Here is a 23,360-nt window from a genome sequence, read left to right as displayed (position 1 = left end):
TTTTATATTTTTTATTTTTGTGCCTCATGTTAGAGACTCCTTCTACGAAGGCTTTACTTTTTAATGTTTCATCAGGAGAGAGCGTATTACTGCAAGTGGAGGAGAGGTTGGTCGGCTTAATACTGGTGGTGGTACAGAGGTATAACTTTTGGTTCATTTTAGCTATGCATTTTGTATTTTATCACTCCAAAAATTAAACACCCATATTGATGTACTTCTAAATATTGAATATCGATCAGTACAACCACAGAATATTAAAATGAATTATTTGTGCATATCTACAGAGTGGACCAAAGTTTTGTGATCTAAACAAGTGGAAGTGTTGTTCCTTGAGTGAAGACATCTTAATGTTACAAAGTTAAAAATGGATTATGCTCTTCAATTATTTATACTAATAATTCTTTTTACTGATCCAGAAAAAAAGAAGGGTACATTACAGACACCCCCCCTCTGTTTAGTTGAAATAATGCCGTGTCATGCCCTTAATAGTCAAAATACCACTGCCACCCCTTGCTTTAAAAAATTGTGTAACAAAATAGCTCTTCCGTCATTCAACCATTAGTTGACTGAATAAAAAAGCCTGACATCAACTAAAAGATGGCTTCAAATGGCAACATTGCCGTTATATAGTTGGTATTTGGTACAAAATGTCCTTTTATAATCTTAAATGAAAATGAAATCCAAATGAGTTTGCATTAAATTTCATTTGAAACGTTTCAATTATATATATAACCAGTGGTGGGATATGTTATAGATGCGTATACTTGCAACCAGACGAGGAAGAGGGGAATTCAAAATCTGCAGTCCAAATCTACGACAAAACACAAACGATAACTTGTGAACTCGTCTCATAAGGTCAAAATATAACATACCTTCCTTCACCAAACCAGCATTGCCACAAGCATTTAAGTCTCCAATCAATGTGATATCATTTGGTTCGTCATCATTATAAACAATTTAAAACCCAGTTCAACCCACCCATGAATAGCAAACCCACAAATCATAGCATTGCAATGGTCAATACGTTTTTCTTACGCTTCTTCAATATCCACATGCTCTATGTTGCTGCAATTTGAATACATTTCTCTGAGGGGCAACACCCAGTTTTCTACCCAAAATAAACTCATTTTCCTTAATGTGGCAATGCATTGATACCCCTTCATCAATGCATTCTAATTTCCCAATTGCATAAAAAGCAATTGATGAAGTGGTGTTGTCTGGAGACAAATTATCCCCACTTTGCAAATCACAAAAAAAGTTTCAATGCTTCCTTCCTTGCAATATCTATTTTGAATATTCCCACCCATCAAAGCAATGCCGGATATTACTTCCTTTTCAACCATTTTATCAAACCAAGCCCTAGCAATGTCAATCCTGCCTAATTCAGCATAACCATGGATCATATTGGCCCAACTAAAGAAATCTCTTTCAGGCATCTCATTAAATGAAGCATGAGTAATTACCACCCTCCCTTGTTTTTATACAACCAAGGATTATCAAATTCCAAGAAATTAAGTCTTTTTCACATATTTGCAAACAAACTTCCAAGCAATCTTAAATCCATATTCTGATTGTGCATGCCCCATACTCAGAATTATAAGAGTTCAAATTCTTCATATCCATGGGCATCAAATTAAAACAACTTGCATGCCAAATAAATCACCCCACACTTTAAATACCCTTCAATCTATGAAGCACCGATACTACAAAATAGGTGTCGTAACTGTGTCGGACAAGTAAGGGACATGCCACGTGGCGTGTCCATTTAATTATTGGCGTGGCCATTTAATTTATTTATTTATTTATTTTTCTTCAGAGGACACAACAGGGACATGTAGGGATACACTTTGAGGGTCATATTATAATATTTGGTAACATAAGGGTTGAATTCTAAAAAAATATAGAACTCGTCAAACTATCGACAGCACCACGCTACACAAATTTAGACAAAGTTTTGAAGTTAAAAGACCGATTTCTAACTATCCTTAGATCCTAATGCAACATGGACCTCTAGACTCTGGCTGATTTAAATTTGGTTTTAGTTTTAGTTTTTTTTTTTTTATTAAGTTGGTTGTTTATGATTAAAATATTTAGATACATGGAAAATAAAAATATATAAAAATATTTCTTTTACCATATCCTCACTATGTCCCGTGTCCATTACTGTGCTTCCTAACCATCATTCATTGTGTTAAGCATAATAGAGTGTCAATTTGGCATTCTATAAAACACTTGATGAGCAGATTCAAGGCTCCTACATCGCAAATACAAACAAATAAACCATTTTACAAAAACACATCAAACCCAATTTTGAATTTTTTCGTTAACCCATGAATGTAAGTTCTTTTTGTGAGCAAACCCATTTGTTAACACGCTTTCAAAACCAAAAGAAAATGAAAATTTCTCTGCAGAAACCCCACTGCCAATTTCAACGGTCTTGGATCCTAACCTTCTTGTTTATCACAATGATGAATAGACACAGAATTTTGCAATAGTATAAGAAGAGAGATAGCGAAGTTAGAGGGAGAAGAAAAGTGGAGAACGATGAATAGTGAGAGAGAAACATCTTTGTGAGACGCCTCTAATGGAGGGAGATGAGAAGTGTGGTGGAGAGCTTTGGTTGATTTATATAGGTAGATACAAATAAGGGTGTAATGGTCATTTTCCATTCTAGTTACTTCATTCTTTTAATATCGTTAAAATAACATGGGTATTTTATTAAATTAACCATTCCGATATAGAGTGTGGGGTAGGTAATAGTATTTTAGATAATATGTGGTGTGAAAGTGCTATTTCAACTAAATAGAGGGGGTATCAGTGTAATTTATCCAAAAATCATCTGTGCTAATTTTGTGCGAAATTCGTTGTTCGATGACAAATGGTGGTATCTTCTCATGTAGTAATGATCCTCAGTGTAGAGACAAAACATGTTCCTTTAATTGTCTGTTTGACTTCAATTAATGAGGAACACTGTTTTTCCATGCGCATAGTCATAAATTATTTTTGATCTGTACTAATTACTATTTTTCCAATGGACTTCTCTTTCTTCATTCTTTGTCCTTGTTTAAAGAAAATTTTATATGAAATATCTGTGGACTTAATTAGGTTATCTTACTAGTATACTAATTACATTGTAGATTGGTCCTTTAAGATGTTGGCCTGGTGGCTTGTGTCTTTCACGTTCTATTGGAGATTTGGATGTTGGCGAGTTCATTGTCCCTATTCCTTATGTAAAGCAAGTGAAGGTTTGTTTCTCATCTTGTTCTACACTTTATTTATTTATTTATTTATTGGTGATTTAGCAATGCAATCTCTTGCTCACTTCTGTTTCAAATCATCACAAATTGGAGTCCTAGATTATATTTGAAATCAAAAGCTAACACAAGGAATTGGTTATATTTCACTTTTTCCTCAAATGATGATGTGTAACATATGTGCACCGTGGATATTTAAGATTTGTCTTTAAGATTTGTTGTCTAATTTATCTTAATATTTTTATTTTAATTATAGCATAACTAGGAGTTTTAGTATGGTTATGATTTTAATAATATTTGTTTTCCTAACCTATTAGGATTTAGTTTCCTAGTTTGTTTAGGTTTCTTGACTTATATAAATGTTAGGGTGCTGGAAATTTGTGTTAATGCATATAATATGATAGTGGTGTTGGTGGTAGATAGTGGCATGTATAGAATATGATAGTGGTGTTTGTGGTAGATGGTGGTAGATAGTGGCATATATAGAATATGATAGTGGTGTTGGTGGTAGATAGTGGCATGTATATAATATGATAGTGGTAGATAGTGGTAATATATAATATGTAAGTGGCATATAATGGGTTATAATGATGTTTGTAATATCTCCTATATAAGGAGTGTCATTTGGTCTTGTAAAATAAGAAGTTTTGAATATAACAGAAATATATTCCTTCTTCCTCATATTTTCTAAGTTGGTATCAGAGCTACAAAAAACGCAGCAGCCCTAAAACCGTCATAGCCATGTCGGAAGTCACGTCCGAAACCACTTCAACCCCTGCCGCTGCCATTCCGGTGAAAACGTCCAACTCTCACTCTGTCCAAATCACCACCATCCGCCTAAATGGTGATAATTTTCTCCGCTGGTCACAATCTGTCCGGATGTATATCCGTGGGCAAGGAAAGATCGGTTACATCACTGGTGACAAGAAGGCTCCTGCTGTTAATGATCCGCTGTTCGACAGTTGGGACGCTGAAAACTCCATGGTTATGACATGGTTGGTCAATTCTATGGAGGAGGATATAAGCTCTAATTACATGTGCTATCCTACTGCACAAGAATTGTGGGATAATGTTAGTCAGATGTATTCTGACCTAGGAAATCAATCTCAAGTTTTCGAATTAACTTTGAAGTTGGGAGAGATTCGTCAAGGAGATGATTCCGTCACCAAATATTTCAATTCGTTGAAAAGGTTGTGGCAGGATCTTGACATCTTCAACACATACGAATGGAAATCGGTTGATGACTGCAACCACCACAAGAAAACTGTGGAAGACAGCCGTATTTACAAGTTTCTTGCCGGCCTCAACATTGAGTTCGATGAAGTGCGAGGAAGAATTATTGGCAGACCTCCTCTCCCATCCATTGGCGAAGTATTTGCCGAAGTCAGAAGGGAAGAGAGCCGAAGGAGCGTCATGCTTAAGAAAAAAGGTACTGGTGAATCAATTGAAATTTCGGCTTTAATTAGCGATGCTGCGGCCAACAAGGCTGCAAATTACCAGCGCAGGTTTGATGATAAGCCACGGGTCTGGTGTGATTTTTGCAACAAGCCTCGCCATACACGCGAAACGTGTTGGAAGATCCATGGCAAACCTGTCAACTGGAAAAGCAGCAAACAATGAGAGAAGAATCGTGGCTTTCCTACCGCTAATGAAGCCGATTCAGGTCCCTTCAACAAAGAGCAGATTGATCAACTCTTAAAGCTGATAAAATCCAACTCCTCATCCGGTACTCCTAGTGTTTTGTTGGCACAAACAGGTAGAAATCCTAAAGCCTTCTCTTGCCTAAACTTCTCTCCGTGGATCATAGATTCCGGTGCCTCCGATCACATGACTAGTTTTTCCCATTTATTTAGTACCTATTTCCCTTGTTCTGGTCATGACAAAATCAGAATAGCCGATGGTAGTTTTTCACCTATTGCAGGAAAATGATTTATTAAACTAACTGAGAAAATTAATCTCAATGCTGTTCTTCACGTCCCCAACTTAGCCTGTAACCTTTTGTCTGTCAGTAAACTATCTAAGGATTCTAATTGTCGTGTTACATTTTTTGAATCCCATTGTGAATTTCAGGACCAGAACTCGGGGATGATGATTGGGCGTGCTAGGATGCTTGAAGGTCTTTACTACTTTGATGAAGTACCTGTTAGTAATAAAAAAGCTCAGAGCTTTAATAGTACTAGTTCAATCTCTGTTCGAGAAAAAATAATGCTATGGCACTATAGGCTAGGACATCCTAGTTTTCTTTATCTGAAACATTTATTTCCAGAATTATTTAAAGAGATTGATTGTTCTTCTTTTCATTGTGAAAGTTGCATTTTTGCAAAATTTCATCGCTCTACTTATTTGCCAAAACCTTACCAGACTTCCAAACCTTTTTATTTGATTCATAGTGATGTTTGGGGCCCTTCTAAAATCACTACTCTTTCTGGTAAAAGATGGTTTGTTACATTTATTGATGACCATACCCGCTTATGTTGGATTTATTTGATGAATAAAAAATCTGACGTGAAAAATTTATTCACAAATTTTTACAATATGATTAAAAACCAATTTCAAACCAAAATTGGTATTTTACATTCTGATAATGGAACAGAATATTTCAATGAGCAGTTGGGTGAGTTTTTGGAAAAAAAGGGGATTTTTCATCAATCTACATGTCGGGATACCCCTCAACAAAATGGCATTGCAGAACGAAAAAATAAACATCTACTTGAAGTTGCACGTGCTATAATGTTTTACATGCATGTTCCTAAATATTTATGGGGTGAAGCAATTTTAACAGCCTCTTATTTGATAAACAGGATGCCTACAAAGGTGTTAACATACAAAACACCTTTCGATTGTCTCAAAGCTTTTTTTCCTGACACGAGGTTGTTTTCTGATTTACCCGCCAAAGTTTTTGGATGTACTGCCTATGTTCATGTTCCTAGTCAATTTCGTTCAAAACTTAACCCCTGTGCTATAAAATGTGTTTTTTTTGGGTTATTCCTCAAACAAAAAGGGGTATAAGTGTTTCGATCCTCAAACCAAGAAATTTCATGTGAGTATGGATGTGTCATTTGTGGAAACAAAATCCTATTTCCCCAACACTTCTCTTCAGGGGGAGAGAAGTGGAGTAGAAGACCGTTTTTGGGATATTTCTATCCCGCTCCCCAATGTCATTTATCCTACACAAAAACCACATCTGTCTGATAATGATCACTTAGGAGAACCAAGTTCTATGGTGCCTAGTCAAGAAGATTCTTGTTTAGGGGGAGAAGTACTACAAAATGATCTAAATCCTGAGCTTCAGGTTTATACTAGGAAGCGATTTCATCTGAAGAATAATGACCTGAATGTCCATCCTAATGACCCGAATGTCCACCCGAGTTCTGGCATCGAAATTTTAGGTAATCCTATTCCTTCTATTTCCGACCTTGATGTTCCTATAGCAATTAGGAAAGGTGTCCGAAATTGCATTAAACATCCTATTGCAAATTACCTCTCCTATCAAAGACTGTCTAAAAACCATAGAGCTTTCACATCTAGGATTTCCACACACCAAATTACCTCAGTCCACACGCTTAATGAATTTTTTTATATTACATTTTAGTCGTAAAATAAAAAATACCAAAATACCCTCATCTTTCCAATGAAAATCCCAAGTCATCGCCGTCGCCGTCTCTGCCCCTCCCTAGCCCTTCGCCCCTAGTGGCTGCCCCTCCATAGCTTCCTGTCCTTGTCGCCTCCATCAACCACTACATCCACCGCCAACAGCAACCTAGACGTCGTCGTCCTCTCTCCTCTTTTCTTCTTCTTCTCTTCAAACCCTAGATCTGGATTTTCTATATCTCCCTCTCTGTTAGTAACGGCGGTAAGGATTGTTATCAATTGTTGGCGGTAGAGATCGGGCTGCGATGCTAGAGGGGGATGACAGTCGGAGGTGGGGATTGTGGACGGCCGGAGGTGGCAGAGATTGGGGGGGGGTAATGGTGGTGTGAACAGTGTTGTGAAAGCCGCGCCTTAGTGCAAGGCACAGCGAGGCACAAGTGCAGTGCCTTAGGTCACTCAAGACGGGGCGAGTTGAAGAAGGCGTAGCAAGGCTCAACGACTTGGCCAGGCGAAGAGAGGTGCAAGTGGCATGACTTTCGGGCCCTTTTTCTTCTTTCTCTCTCTTTTTTTTTTTTTTTTTGATCGAAATCTAACGGTTCATATTAATGTTTTTAAAGGCTCCAACTACATAGGATTACAATTCTAAGGTATATAGCTCAATACCCAGCCCCAAATATGACTGAAAATCCCTAATCGATTCAAAGAAGACATCTTGCGAAGAAATCTTACGGTGTCTGAGTGTCTCTTCCCTTTGGCTCAGCTTGGCTCATCTTGTCTCGTCTAGACCAGGTGAGTTCTTCTTCTCCTTCTTTTCCTTCTTCTCCTTCAGTGCCTCTGTTTTTTTTCCCTTCTGTCTCTGTCTTTTTTTTTTTTTTTTTCCTTCTTCGCTACTAAATGTTTTTTTTTTTTTTTGCTTATTCGATGTGCTGGACTGGGTTCTTCTACTTCTTATAATCAAATAGAGATGACTGATTTTTTTTTTTTAGTTGAGAATGTCATCAGGTGTGACATCATCTTGCGCTTGGAATTTTTAATTTGACGATATGACGCCACTTTGTTTGCCACTTAACTTTCAATTTGGAAACACTGATCAGCTACAAGCTTCAAATGAACATCAACTTACAAAAAAAAAAAAAAAAAAAAAAACTATTTCCTTTAAGTATTATTTGTTTTAATATTAATTCATTTCCAATTTATTTTTTTTAGTTATGGTTTCTCTTGCAAAAAGCTTCATAATTTTTATTTTTATTTTTTTTTTGTTGAATGTGGATTATTTTATCTTTGAAAATTGGTATGCTATGTAATATGCACTTTTATGGCTTTGACAATTATTCTATAATTTGCTTTAGTTACTTTTTTTTTCAGAAAAAAAAAAAAAAAAAAAAAAGAAAGAAAGAAAGAAAGTCTTGGTACTTACATGCTATGAATCATTAGTCCATGTTAATTTATTTATTTTAAACTGAAACTAAGCACCTTCAATTAAGCCCGCGCCTAAGCCCAAAGAGACCTTTGGTGCCTTGCTACTCCTTGAGCCTTTAAAAACACTGGGTGTGAAGAAGGAATGAGATGAGGGAATATTTGGTAAAATAAGTTGTGTATTGAGTAAAAAATAAGATTTCAAATTCATTAAGTGTGTGCTTTGAGAAATGATGTACACAGAAGATTTGATGTGTGGAAATAGAATTTCCTGAAAATGAGGAATAAACACAAATAACTACTCTAGTTCACAGTTTCTATTGTCCCTTAGGGTGCATTTGGTGGTCAAGAAGAATGGAAGTTCATATATCAGCATCATGTACCTGAGTATGAGATATCTGGGAATGCTAGGTATTAAAATCCACCTACTCTCCACCTACTTCACCCACTTAAACCTACTCCACTAAACCTAACCCACTACTTCACCCACTCTCCACCTACTTCACCCACTTAAACCTACTCCACTAAGCCTAACCCACTACACCACTACCACCTCACCTACTCCACTAAACCTAACCCACTATACCACTACCACCTCCACTTCACCTACTCCTTACCTACTACACACTCACCCTCTTCTATATATAGGAATCATGAATCATTGTAATAGATATCAATATAAATCAATCAATAATACATACAATTTATTCTCTCTCTATTTCTCTTTATACATTAAATTTTACATGGTATCAGAGCAAGGTTAAGACCTTAGTATTTCTCGCTTCACCGGCGGGCGGCAACCTCGCCTTGGCCGCCCGCCGGACCTCAACCTATTCCGCTTATTTTCTACACATACCTTGACTTCTTCAACATTTTCTTACACCCCTCCTCCGCTATGTCGGCGGCGGCACCCGCATCATCGTCTAGCCTCTATCGCCGTTCACCTCGCCTCTCACATATCCGTGGTTGTACTCTTACTCGTCGTCGTCGTTGGCGTTTCTGGCGCTGCTTTTCTGCTCGTCACTGCTGTTTTTTTCCCGATTTGCTCTCTCTCTCTTAGCCATGGATTTGGGTGTGGGGTGTAGAGCTGTGGCTCTGTTGTTGGTAGCCATGTTTGCTGGCTTGAAGGTTTCAATGGCAGCAGTGTACAAGGTTGGGGACTCCGCTGGTTGAACCATCATTGGGAATATTGATTACAAGGCCTGGGCTGCTTCCAAGACGTTTCATGTTGGAGATGTCATCATTTTCGAATACAATTTTCAATGTCACGTGTTGCAAGTGCCCCACAAAGAATACCAAGCCTGCAGAAGTGTAAGACAGTAACATGCATCTTCACATACAGCTTGGGTAATGTGTAACTATCAAAAGCACAAGCTTCTTGGACATCCCTCTCTCTCATCTTTTCCCACTTTCAAACCCACTTTAATCATATCTCTCCTTTCTCTTAATTTATTTCATCCACGTTCTTTCACCCTTTTCTTTTATTTTAATATATATATATATATATTTTATTATAATATATTTTCCCTATCCCTTGTTAGTAAGCATCACCCGTTTTCCATTCTCTTATTATTATTTATTTTATATTCCACCAAAAAAAAATAAAAAAATAAAAAAATCTGTTGTTTTTCTTATCACCCATCCACAAATATTTTTCTCTATTTTCTTTATCCATTATTTTCTTTTATTTTATTTTTCTTATTAAACAAAACAACACCACAAAATAACACCAACAACATTCCACAACCTTGTCATTTTATTCATATCAGGGGATCAACCCCGATCACACTTTTACATAAAAATAAATAAATAAATAAAAAAAAAAAAAAACCCACACAAACAAAAACAAAACTACCACACCCATAGTGGGATTTTTCTTCTCTACTCAGCCGCCGGTCTTTTCTTCTTGCCTCCGTCCTGGGTGGTCCTTGCCGGTGTTGCCTCCGTGCTTCCTAGACCACCAAGCAAGTTGCCTCCTCCCTGCTCCTCCACTACAGCATACGGTGGACCTCCAAATCGGAACATCACGGTGGCCTTCCGCTTCAGCTCCTTATTTTCCGCCTTTAGCACACTTAACTCTGCTCGCGCATCCTTATACATGCGTTGGAGCAGAGCCAGTTGGGCGTTTAACTGCTGCACCTCATTTGTCCTACTCTGCAGCCGGTTCGACAAATTTGTAACCGCAGTCATGGTTTCCACACATGACTTCAATGTATACTGATTGGCCTCCACATCCGACTGCACTGCCATTCTTTGCTCCACCGACCGCATCGGAAAGTTCAACGGAGCAAAACCAGAGGTGTTTGGTTGAGGTTCACGGGCCTCCGCACCAGTTATCTCTCTTGTTGACTCGTTGAGGTCGGGAAAGAGAGTGAGTAGACCACGGGATGAAGAGGCCATATTCTGGGTAGCTGAACGGGAAGAAGAGGCCATGTTTTTTGGGTTGCTGAGTGTTTCAGCGAAATAGCAATTTCAGACTGATAATGTTCGGAAGGGGAGTGTTTCAAGATTTGCAGCTCTTAGAGGCAATCTCTCAGAAAAACGAATATCTCTCTCAGAAAATGAAGAGTTTTTCAGAAGTTTTTTCCCAGGTTTTTTTGTCTTCGCTTCTGCCTCAAGCACAACCTCCGCATTGGTTTATATTGACACTGACGACGCGGTCGACACGCCACTCTGTCGCTCACGTGCCTCGCCGCGTCTCCGGCTCACCTTTTGATGGCTCGACGCTTTCTGTCGGGCACGACTTTTGATGAAGTGGGCGCGCCTTTTGAGGACGCAACTTTTGATGGCACGTCTTTTTATGGATTGGGCACGCCTTTTGATGGCACGCCTTTTGAAAGATTGGGCACACCTTTTGAGGGTGCGACTTTTTAGGGGTCCGACAAGACTCTGTAAACTGTCCCGACATTGATTCCGGTTAGCTCCTTCATGGGTCCGACAAGACTCTGTAAACTGTCTCGACATTGATTCCGGTTAGCTCCTTTATGGGTCCGACAAGACTCTGTAAACTGTCCCGACATTAATTCCGGTTAGCTCCTTTATGGGTCCGACAAGACTCTGTAAACTGTCCCGACATTGATTCCGGTTAGCTCCTTTATGGGTCCGACAAGACTCTGTAAACTGTCCCGACATTGATTCCGGTTAGTTTCTACAAGGGTCCAGCAAGACTCTGTAAACTGTCACAACAACTGTCACAACATTGTCTGCTACAACGGTCCGACATGACCCCATAAACTGTCTTCTACATTGGTCTGACACAATCATCCAGTGTCCTCTACAACGTTATGACACCACCATCCAGTGTCTTCACCAATGGTCTGACACGACCATACAGTGTCTCTTCTCCTCTTTTATTTTTATGTATTTTCTTGTTTTGTTACTCTCTCCAAACTCAAGTTGGTTAGTTCCTATCCCCCTTGAGTTTGCGGGGGGCTATTAAAATCCACCTACTCTCCACCTACTTCACCCACTTAAACCTACTCCACTAAACCTAACCCACTACTTCACCCACTCTCCACCTACTTCACCCACTTAAACCTACTCCACTAAGCCTAACCCACTACACCACTACCACCTCACCTACTCCACTAAACCTAACCCACTACACCACTACCACCTCCACTTCACCTACTCCTTACCTACTACACACTCACCCTCTTCTATATATAGGAATCATGAATCATTGTAATAGATATCAATATAAATCAATCAATAATACATACAATTTATTCTCTCTCTATTTCTCTTTATACATTAAATTTTACACTAGGGAATCAAAATATTCCCATTTTATTGTTTGGCTTTGCATGGGAATGTGTATTGGAAAGGAGACGTTATCATTTTTATATTTTGTGTAATCATATATGAAATTACAGATATTAGTTTAATTCACTTGATTAGAATTTTGAAGACTTTCTGGAGGTGCAAATTTTGATTATGATAAATAAGTTGAAAACTTAATGGCCATTACTCTTTCAGTTGGAAATCGGTGCATGTTGCTGATCTCTACTTCCAGAGAGAACTATCTACTGTATTTGTAAAACTTCTCCTGTTTCTATTTGATGGATATTCAATGCAAAATATGGTGTGGAGGTGGATGGAAAGTTCATCTTTATTTATTATGCTTTTGTTTAATAATTCGTCCTTGATAGCGTGCAAAACTCTCCTAAATGGAATTAGGAGACTTGGCCATGTTTGGTTTGTATTTGTGAATAATTTTGAAAAATAATTTTCTGGAAAGAGTTTACAAAATTTGAAAATTTGTTTGATTGTATGTTTTGAAAATAGTTTTGGAGTTTGGAATGATTTATTTATTGTAGTTGAATATAGATGGGTGTAAGAGAAAAAGTGATTGATTGATGTGTAGGATGTGAGAGGAGAGAGGAGAGAGAAAAAGTAATTGATTGATGTGTAGTAGAGAAAAAGTGATTTTGATTTTTTTTTTTTTTTTTCAAAAATTTTCAACCAAACAAATTTGTGAAATTTTTTTTCTCAAGAGACAAACGAAACAAGGCTAATACTTCTTTTGTTTCTTAGATTCAATAATTTTGAAGTGTTGGGTTTTAAGGCCAACCCACCTGAACTATTAGAAATCAAATACACAATAATGAACACAAGATTTACGTAGTTCGGTCTCAATGCCTACATCCACAGAGAGAACCAGAGATTCCACTAAAACAAATAGAGATTACAACAGGGGAGACTTTCTCACTCAACTCACACACTCTCTACTAGCTTACACTCTCTGGTTTTCCTCTCTCACTCTCACACAGATATAAGCTCACTTGTATATCACTTACGTTCTTTTCCTCTCTTGTTATTTGCCTCTTGCAAGTTAACTCAATATATAGAGAGAGTTGGAGACAACAACCCATGCCTCTCCCCATGTGAAGGTATGACTTGCCACCTCCCTACGACGGCTTGTCTTCCTAGCTCCTCTCTCACCATTGTCAACAATCGATGGCTTCTATACATTCGTGCCAACCTATAAAGCATGGACACCTCTCTGAGGCCTCCGTACCAGTGTCGGACACGTGTCGGACACGGACACGCGGTGGACACGTGTCCGACACGCAGCTAAGAGTGTTTAAATTTTTTTTAATTTTTTTTGCAGCCGGACACGTTCCAAACACGTTCGGACACCTTTGGGGACACGTTCAAGGTCAATTTCACAATTTATGGAACTTCTGTGGGTCAATTTGTAAAAAAATAAATACAAAACAATATGTGCCCTAAATGGAGGTAGAACAGAGCAGAAAGAGAGAGAAGAGAGCAGAAGAACAAAAGAGAAAGAGATGGCAGACCCGATCGTTCGTCGTCGTCACTCGTCGGCTACATTCGCTTCTTCTTCTTCGTCGTTCTTCGATCTTCGAGCTTCAACTTTGATCTTCTATCTTCGACTTTGATCTTCTTCTTCTCCGATGCTGTCTCTCTCTCTCGCAGTCACTCACTCTCTCTCCCTCTCTCACAATGGCTGTCTCTCTCTCTCTCTCTCGTTGTCTCTGATCTTCTTCAATCTATTTTTTTTTTCTTTTTTTTCTTTTTCTTTTTTTTCTTTTATATGGTCAGTGAGTGGGAGTCTCTCTCTCTCTTCTATTTTTTTTTCTAATTTCATTTTATATTTTCTTTTCTCATGTGCCTCCGTTATAAATTTCTTTTTTTGTGATAAGTAAAAAAAAATGCCTTTGTTATAATCTTAATAGTATTATTTTGTATTTTTTATTATCTCTGAATAATTTTTTTTTATAATTTTATGACATATAATAAATAAAATTAATTATGTATATTAAACGTGTCCCCAACATGCCGTGTCCCTTATTTTTTGAAAATTTGCGTGTCCACGTGTCCGTGTCGTGTCACGTGTCCATGTCCGTGCTTCATAGGTGCCAACCAATATCAACAATGGTAGCTTACCTCTATCCACATGGGTGAACTCAACAAATCACCCCCTTCATCCATGTAGGGTGATTCATAGAGCACCCCCTAATTGGATGCCCTCACCCCCTACCTAGAGTGCCCTGCACCCCCTCATTGGGGTGCCATGCAAAGCTTACTTTGCAACCCGTTGTGATTGCATCTCTCCTTTCCATGCACTCTTGGAGAGATCGCAATATGCCTCTAATTCAGGAGCAAAAGAAACTCTTTTCTTCATTGGGACGTGCTCTACCGTCTTGGTCTCTTTGCTCTGAGCTTTCTTCAGAATTGGCTGCAATGGCTCTGTTTTGTGTACCTTTGAATTGCCTCCATGCGTTCCTGTACACTTTGATTGCCATGTTTGTTGAGCCCCATGTCTTTTTGGTGTGTGTCTTGTACTTCTTGCTGGTGAGTAACAGCAACTCCTCTTGTTACGACCTTCTTTACAAGTCTATACAAATTCTCCTCTAGTCATCCATGGAGCATCACCATATCTTCATGGATAACTTTGAGATTTCCATTACTAGATGAGAAGCCGTAACCCTTCAAATCTAGCATACTTAGGGAAATTAGATTCTTTCTAAATCTTGGCATATGTCGAACTCCATCCAACGTAAAAATTGTTGCATCTCCCATTTGGAGCTGTACTGTTCCCATGCCAACAATCTTACTCACAGTGTTGTTAGCCACTCAAACAATGCCTCTGTCCTTCGCTTGATAGGTGGAAAAAAGTCTCCTGTCCATAGATCTATGGTATGTACTTCCAGAATCTAAAATCCAACTAGGTTTCCTCATACTCAACAAAACTGTAAATGCATACTCATCATTAGCATTCACTGCAGCTACGACATTTGATGAGCTTGCCTGTTCTTTACTTGCCTTATCCTCTTTGAGCTTTGTACAATTTTTAATGAGGTGATCCTCTTGATCACAATAGTAGCACTTTCTTCTGTAGCCTGGCCTTGATTGTGAATGCCCCCTTGATTTGGATCTACTCCGCCTATCATTGGACCTGCCTCTGCCCCAATCATCTTCTGATGCAACTAGGGCATGTCCCTCTGGGTGCTTGCCGCTTTCCTTTTTCTTCATCACCTCGTGAGAACTAAGCGTAGCAACCACCTCATTTAGTCCAAGAGTATCCTTCCCGTACATAAGAGTAGTCCTGAGATACTCATATGATGAAGGTAAGGAGACCAGTAAGATAATAGCCTTATCTTCCTCCTCGATCTTCACCCCGATAGACTCCAACTCCATTGTGAGCCTGTTGAACTCGTTCAGATGTTTTGTAAGGTTTGTTCATTCTATCATTTGAAGTGCATACAACTGCTTGTTCAAAGACAATTGATTTCTCAAGCACTTTGACTTGTACCTCATTTCCAACTTTGTCCATAGCTCTGCCAGATCTTCTTCATTGATGACTTATCGGAGTGTGTTGTTCTCGAGATATAACTGGATCATGTTGTTTGCTAGTTCTTTCAACTCCTCCCACTTGTCATCCTTTATGTTTGTCGGTTTGTTGGACCTCTTGTTGAGAGCTTTTACCAAGCCCTCTCGTGTTCGAATATTTTTCACCCTTTGTTGCCACAAGTAAAATCATTATTTCCATTAAAAGGTTCTATCGTGAAACTTGAGCCTTTCCCTGCCATTTTGATCTCAAAAACCGTCTAGAATTTGACTATTCTGACCTCGTGATTGGTCCCGGAACGGCGTGTTTGGCTAGGAACACACTTCCTTCCTCTTTAGGGGCCAAATTGAAAATAACCCCAAAAACTAGGGGCTAAATTGCAAATTCCCCAAACCCTTGGGGCCCAATTGTAATTTCACAGACTACAGAGCCAAAATGAAAATTTCTAGAAATTTCGGGACCAAGTTGTAATTTCTAAAAACTTCGGGGACCAAATTGCAATTTCTAGAACTTCAAGAAATATTCCATTAATACGTGATGATGTCAGCCTTGTGTTAGAAATTGTCAAAAAGTAAACTCTCAGACGCTGATTGGAGGATTTGAACTCTTGACCAAGCCCTCACCACCATAAGTCTTAACCACCCAACCAAACTCACTCTTGTGATTTAATTTTCTCCAATGAATATTTAAATAACAAGTTTTGGCAATAAATGATTGTCTTCAACCTCTGGCCGCGCGTGTGGGTCGTGTCTGCGCGTAGGCCTAACTTGCTTTTTTCAGGCAATGCGTGAGAGCATGTCCAAGCTCCTCTCGGGCTCTTCTTTTTGGGTTTGAACTCCTCACGTCTAGAACTTGATCAAAACTTGATTTTGAGCAACTTGATTTTTGGTAGTTTTGAAAAAATAGAGTAACCAAGCCTCTATTTTGCCTGCTTGCTCAACCTGAGTTTTGATATCAGTTGTTGGGTTTTAAGGCCAACCCACCTAAACTACCAGAAATCAAATACACAATATGAACACAAGATTTACATGGTTCGGCCGCAATGCCTATGTCAACGGAGAGAACTGGAGATTCCACTAAAACAAATAGAGATTACAACAGAAGAGGAGACTCTCTCACTCAACTCACACACTCTCTACTGCCTTACACTCTTCGGTTTTCCTCTCTCACTCTCACAAAGATATACACTCACTTGTATATCACTTGTGTTCTTTTCTTTCTTGTTATTTGCCTCTTGCAAATTAACTCAATATATAGAGGGAGTTAGAGACAACAGCCCATACCTCCCCCCATGTGAAGGTACGACTTGCCACCTCCCTACGACAGCTTGTCTCCCTAGCTCCTCTCTCATCATTGTCAACAATCAGTGGCTTCTCTACATTCGTGCCAACCAATGTCAACAATGGTGTCTTACCTCTATCTACATGGGTGAACTCAACATGAGGCACTTGATGGAACCACTGATTGCATTCTGATCAACTTTGCACTTTGGTTGGCATTTGTCAGTTTTCTTTTTGACAACTATGACTTGTGGTTATTAATGTTTGGGCTTGAATTTTCATTCACATCTGTAGCAAATCATGTAAAATTTCATTCTAGAAATGCTTATTTATGCAGCTATCCACTGCTGGCGGCAGGCTTATAATCTCAAGTGATGGTGTTTGGGATGCTTTATCTGCGGAGAAGGCATTTGATTGTTGTCGTGGGTTGGCAGCAGATGCTGCAGCTTCACAAATTGTTAAAGTATGCTAACAACTTGAGTTTTATTTACTTTTTTACTTCTAAATCAAAGTCTTTTAATGGCATTTAATGATTTATTGCTTATTCGAATATGTAGTTATACCCATGTGCTCCTTTTGCAGGAAGCAGTACAGGTGAAAGGACTTCGAGATGATACAACTTGCATTGTGATTGATGTACAACCTCCAGAGAAGCCAACCCCCCCTTTGCCACCTCCAAAGAAGCAGGTTAAAAGAGTTCTTAAGTCAATGTTTCGCAAGAAGCCTTCTGAATCGTCTTCTCAAATTGATAAAGAATATTGTGAGCCAGATGTGGTGGAGGAAATATTTGAGGAAGGATCTGCTATGCTTTCAGAAAGGTTTGTAAAGAGGAAGTTATTGTTTGCTGACTTTGAAACTTGAAAACCCGTTATGAAGCTGGTCATCCTACTGTTGCTCTTCTTGGACGACCTTTAGGAAAATTTGACTTCTGTCACCTATGGACAAAATCAACCAAAGTCTAAAGTTTTTTCCACCAGTTCATGCAAGCCTTCACCTCAACCCTCCAATGCATCTGTTTCTCCACCTCTTCTTGAATGTTTTGTGTTCTCCTTTCTCATCCCGGAGGAATTAAAGAGTGCCATGGCCAGAACCATGCTAGGAGAAGGTTCATCCTAAAGAGAGAATACGGACTGAACATCCTCATTAGAAAAATTGTCTATTTGGGACAAGGTTTTCGTCATTTTGTCTAATCTGTTTATGGGGACACTGGCATTGTCTCTTGTGTTTTCCTCTGAATGGTTGCGTTTTTACATACTGCCATTTCTGTTTGCGAGAGGAGAAATGTTTCTTGGAAAAGGTTTTAGGGCCATAATTTCTTTGATACCTGCTCTTGTGAAGACTGTTTAGCTGACAAATATGATGATGAACATTACTAGAAAACGGAAAATGTGGCCAATGCATATCACACCCTTATTCTGGTTGCTCTCTTGTATTTTTATATAACACCATTTTTTTTTTTTTGGATTCTAATGTTTCCTCACTGCTGATATATATATATATATATATATATATAAAATTAAACGAAAAGATCATGTAGAGTTTGATGTTGACATACAATGTGCTTGTCTGATGCAGGTTGGATACAAAATACCCAATCTGCAACATGTTTAAGTTGTTCATGTGTGCAGTTTGTCTAGTGGAGATGAAACCTGGAGATGGCATTTCAATACATGCTGGTGGTTCAAATTCAGGAAAATTGCGGCCTTGGGATGGCCCTTTCCTTTGCTCAAATTGCCAAGAGAAGAAAGAAGCTATGGAAGGGAAAAGACCTTCCGGAGGTTTGTCAGTTCATTCATGTATTCTGTAAAATGAAAGCATTATTTATTAGTAGTTATTTATTTATTTTCTATGTTTTGTTATTTTCAGATGGTACGTGTAGTAGTGGAAGTGAATAGTCAAGCTTTAACAACTATATCTGCTTCTTGCAAGCACTAACTAGTGTTCCTGAGCTAAGGCAGAACTTCCTTTCTGTATAAATCTCCTTGTGTCTCTTTCAAGGGGTTTGGGAGTTTCAATCCATTTTTGACATTCTTGTTGGGACCCCATCAGGATCTTTTTTGTATATTTCCATGCTTTCCAGTCAGAAGATCAGGAGTTTGACATCTGTTTCCAACTTAAAGGAGATTCTCCTTGTCTGATGCCACCTTTGTAAGCGACATAAAGATGTCGGTAAATTCAATGACCCCATTATTACACAAGAATCTTCTCCTTGTGAATATGTTCAAATTCTATAAAATCATACCCTTTCGTAGAGCTAACAGCAAGTGAAAGCAGTCTTCACTCTTCGGTATAATATAGGAAGTTGGATGATTAGTCTTAGGCTTCATGCATAGAAGAAAATTTTGTGATTTTTCAAGCATTCAATTTGTTCATGTAACATTAATTTGTTTCTTCTTTCTAGATGAAAGGTGAAATTTCAAAATAGAAAATTAGTAGTATTTTTCTTTCTTTGAAGTCTGAGGTTTCTGTATTCCCCACTATTGTAATTCAAAATTATTAAATGAAAAAACAGCAGTTTCGACTATTGGACCTATTTTCTAAGCAATCAATCGTAAAGACCGCGAAAGAGTTATGGTGCACTAGACATCCTTTTTACATTCTTAGAAACTGCCTTTTGTGTGGACAGCAACTGAGCAACTGCAACTCTATTCACTCAGGGCTGGTAGAATTTTTAGTTATTCAGGAGTCAGTTTGGTTGTCTTTTTAAGTTTTGAGTAACTTAAACCACTAGTCCTTATAGTTCAAGTGTCATTTTAATCCCTGTAGTTTTAATTTAAACAATTTGTTCTCTACACTTTTTAATTTTATTGCAATGTGATTTTTGCATCACTTACCCGCTAGAATTTAGAACGGAAAAGGACCATGTGTAAAATTAGAATGACCAAAGTGAAATTTCAAAAAAATTACAAGGACCACTAGTGTAATAAATTCATTACACCGGTAGTCCCTTCCTATAGTTTATTTTGAATTCTACTTTAGTTTCTCTAATTTTGCATGTGATTTTTTTTCAATTCAAAATGTAAACAACGCATGACGAAGGGATTATATTGTAACAAAATTAAAATTGTAAGAACTAAATTATTTAAATTGAAACGATTAGGACCAAAGTAAAATTTGGCTCAAACTACAAGGACCAAACGTATAATTTACCCTTAAGTTTTTGAATGTAGCTGAAACGGGTTTTTGATCCATCAACTTTTGAGGTGGCCCGAGATGATGCTGTATGGTCACACACAATCAATAAGATCTTTTCCTCCACGAAATTTGAGAATGAAGTTGATCTTTTTGATGAATTCGTCTAGATCCTCACTTACAAAACCAAGGTTAGCATTGACCCGAGAGGGCACTTTGATGGTAAAATCAATAATGATCTCAACAACCCTAAAGCATTGTAAACTCAGTACACAAAATCTCTCGTAGCCCTACACATGGGGCTTGATCTCTTTGTATAGAGTGCCCTGCCTATGCCTAAAAATTCCTTCATCATGGACCCTAGGACTTCTTCTTATTCAGGATTACCTCTCCTAAATCAATCGGAATAAACCTCTCTGAAGAATTTAATCCTTAATTGATCTAGGAGTCATAGTTCACTAGGACTCAGTTGCCTAGTCCAAATATCTCGGCTAAGGTGTGGACCATAACTACAATTCGGCCAATCACTTCCTGCCACGTAGCTTATTAGCCCGAGGCCATGTTATGTGGCCTAACTCAAAAAATATGTTCCCACTGCCTATTCTTAAATCTCTTTGTTCTCCTACCTTAAATATCACCACTTTGTTAGGGAAAATAGATTATTTTCCACACAAGTGTAAATAAATTAAAGGAAATAAAGATTTCAGCGTGAGATCTTGCAAACCCAGTGGGTGCAATTTGTCCACGGTTGATAAAGCTATCAATTCCCATACGAAATGTTGGAATAAAGATGTGCTGCAAAATGTGCTCTCCCCCATGGAGGTTGAAGAAATTTGTGTAACTCCCATTGTGATTGAAGAATGAGAAGATCGTTTGATTTGGCACCATGATCCGAAAGGAATTTATTCGGTCAAATTCGGGTACCGATCTGTATTTGAACACCAACACCATCATGCAGGAGATCAGCCGTCTTCTTCGTTTCAGGTTCCTGATTTTGTTTGGAAGTTTGTTTGGGCACTCCCACTCCCCCATAAACTTCGTCATTTCTGGTGGCGTGCATGCAACAATCTCTTGGCCTCTAAAGTCAATCTTGCCCGTCATCAATGTTCTAAAGATGAGGTCTGTCCCATTTGTCAACAAGCTTTTGAAACGGATGAGCATTTGTTATGTGGTTGTGAATGGACGCGGGCGGTATGGTTTGGGAGTAGTTTAAATATCAATCTCAGCTTTGGGACCACTGGATCGATCCAACGATGGACTTGCGAGATGTTTCAAGCTATTGTCAACAAGAGTGATTGTGTGGATTATTTCTGTAGAGTGGTATGATTGGCTTGGCATATTTGGAAAAATAGGAGTGATTGTCTTTAATCATCACCCCATTGACCCCTGCTCTATTATTTTCCGAGCTGGCCAAGATTACAGTGAATCTGCAAATGGGTTGCCAATTAGTCCTCAGAGCTCTGGCCTTTCAAGCTCTCGTACAGAAGTGTCAAGGACGTGGATTCCTCCTCGGCATGGGACTCTCAAAGCCAATTGCGATGTAGTGTTACAGCCTGGCACTTCAAAAGCATCAATTGCAATGCTTATTCGAGACTAGGAATGGCAACGGGTCGGGACGGGGCCGGGGATGACACTCCCCGTCCCTGATCCCCGAAGGTTAAAAAATCCCCGTCCCCGGTCCCGATTCCCGACGGGGAAGGCATCTCCTCCCCCGCCCCCGTCTCCTAACGAGGGTCGAGTTTCCCCGACCCCGAAAAATCCCCGACAGACCTATTCACAACACACACATTGATCTGTTCAACACACACATACACACACACACACACACACACACACACACACACACACACACACACACAGATCTGTTCAACAAAAAAAAAATCTATATATGGACAACAATCTACAACAGATCTAGAACACACACACCCATACAACAATAGATCTAAAAAAAAATTAATCTGTATATATATGGACAACAGATCTAGAACACACACAGATCTATATATAGATTATTATTTCCAGAACCAAATACGGGGAACAATGGCAAGGAAGACCACTATCACACACACACACACACACACGCACACATATATATACAGAGAGAGAGAGGAAAAGAGATGTTCAGATCAGTGGCTTGGCTTGACGGTTCACGGACCACGATCTGTTAGATAGGTGGCTTCACGGTTCAGATCAGTGGCTTCACATCGGTGGCTTCACGGTGGTGGATCTGGATGATGATGATGATGATAACGAGGAGTGAGAGAATGAGAGAGAAATCACCGTGGATCTGGATGATGATGATGATAACGAGAAATAAGAGAATGAGAGAGAAATCAAAGTAAGTGAGTGAGGGAGAGGGAAAGTAAGAGGGAGAGGGACACGGAGAGTAAGAGGGAGGGAGATGAGAGACGCTGTGGTGAGTGAGAGGGAAAAGGACACAGAGAATGAGAGGGAGGGAGATGAGAGACGTGGTGGTGAGTGTGAGTGTGAGTGTGAGAGGGTTTGGTTTATATATATATATATATAGGGGTAAAATGGTAAATTCATTTCGGGGACCAGCAGGGACGGGGACGGGGACGGGGACGGGGACGGGGACGGGGACGGGCCGGGTACTGGGCTGGGACATATATCCCCGTCCCCGGCCCGAAACTGATCGGGGATTGAATTTTAAATACCATCCCCGTCCCGTTGAGGATATTTTTCGGGGAAAAACCGTTCAAATCGGGATCGGGGGGTCGGGTCCCCGTCGGGCCGGGTTCAAATTGCCATCCCTATTCGAGACTGTTATGGCTCTGTTGTGAATGGAGCTGTGCAAATGAAGGCAGTGGGGGTCAGTCATGCAAGGAGAAGCCATGGCGATTCGATGGGCATGTCTTTTAGCTCGTTCCCTTAATCTCTCTTAGGTGGAAATTGTTGGTGATAACAAACCAGTGATCTGCTTATGTGTATCGGAGGATAATCCGCCTTGGAGTTGTGCTACTATCATTGAGGACATTAGATGCTTGGCCAACCACTGTAATTTTTCCTTTTTGTGGACTCCTCGTGAGGCCGACAAAGTTGCTCATTGGACAGCCAAAGCCTTTCTTAATGGGTCTCTACCTGCTAACTGTCTTTGTAATCCTCCTGAAAGACTGTGTAAAGCTTTAGCTTTGGTTTCGTAATCTAATGTCAGACATTCATTCAAAAAAAAAAAAAAAAAAAAAAGAATCGAAGAAAATAAAAATAATGCGAAAAAATTAAATTAATAACGGCGTGAGAATTTTACATTGTTATCTCAATGTTATGCACGTCCATGGGACCATAGTCCAATTTCACTATCAACCAAGAGTTTACAAACAAGACACTAAGGTCATGTTTGATTCACAAGAC

The 23,360-nt window shown here is 39.1% G+C and overlaps 1 protein-coding gene across 2 annotated transcripts in view; it reads left to right on the top strand.

Moving 5' to 3' along the window:
* LOC114293193 (putative protein phosphatase 2C 12) overlaps positions 1-19,383 on the top strand; it is a 28,240-nt gene extending 8,857 nt beyond the window's left edge. For both annotated transcript variants that reach the window (XM_082912262.1, XM_082912263.1), the window contains exons 5-10: positions 76-139; positions 3,138-3,245; positions 17,197-17,322; positions 17,442-17,677; positions 18,435-18,637; positions 18,726-19,383. In XM_082912262.1, coding sequence (XP_082768388.1) covers positions 76-139; positions 3,138-3,245; positions 17,197-17,322; positions 17,442-17,677; positions 18,435-18,637; positions 18,726-18,754 — 766 coding nt within the window. In that variant the 3' untranslated portion in view covers positions 18,755-19,383. The remainder of the gene's footprint in view (positions 1-75; positions 140-3,137; positions 3,246-17,196; positions 17,323-17,441; positions 17,678-18,434; positions 18,638-18,725) is intronic.
* Positions 19,384-23,360: the final 3,977 nt, after the last annotated feature.

Source organism: Camellia sinensis, unplaced genomic scaffold, assembly GCF_055761805.1.
Source record: "Camellia sinensis isolate YWXY unplaced genomic scaffold, ASM5576180v1 Unanchor3, whole genome shotgun sequence".
NCBI classification, from domain to species: domain Eukaryota; kingdom Viridiplantae; phylum Streptophyta; class Magnoliopsida; order Ericales; family Theaceae; genus Camellia; species Camellia sinensis.
The sequence above is the reverse complement of the archived record's forward strand: the minus strand, read 5'-3'. Positions and strand labels throughout refer to the sequence as shown.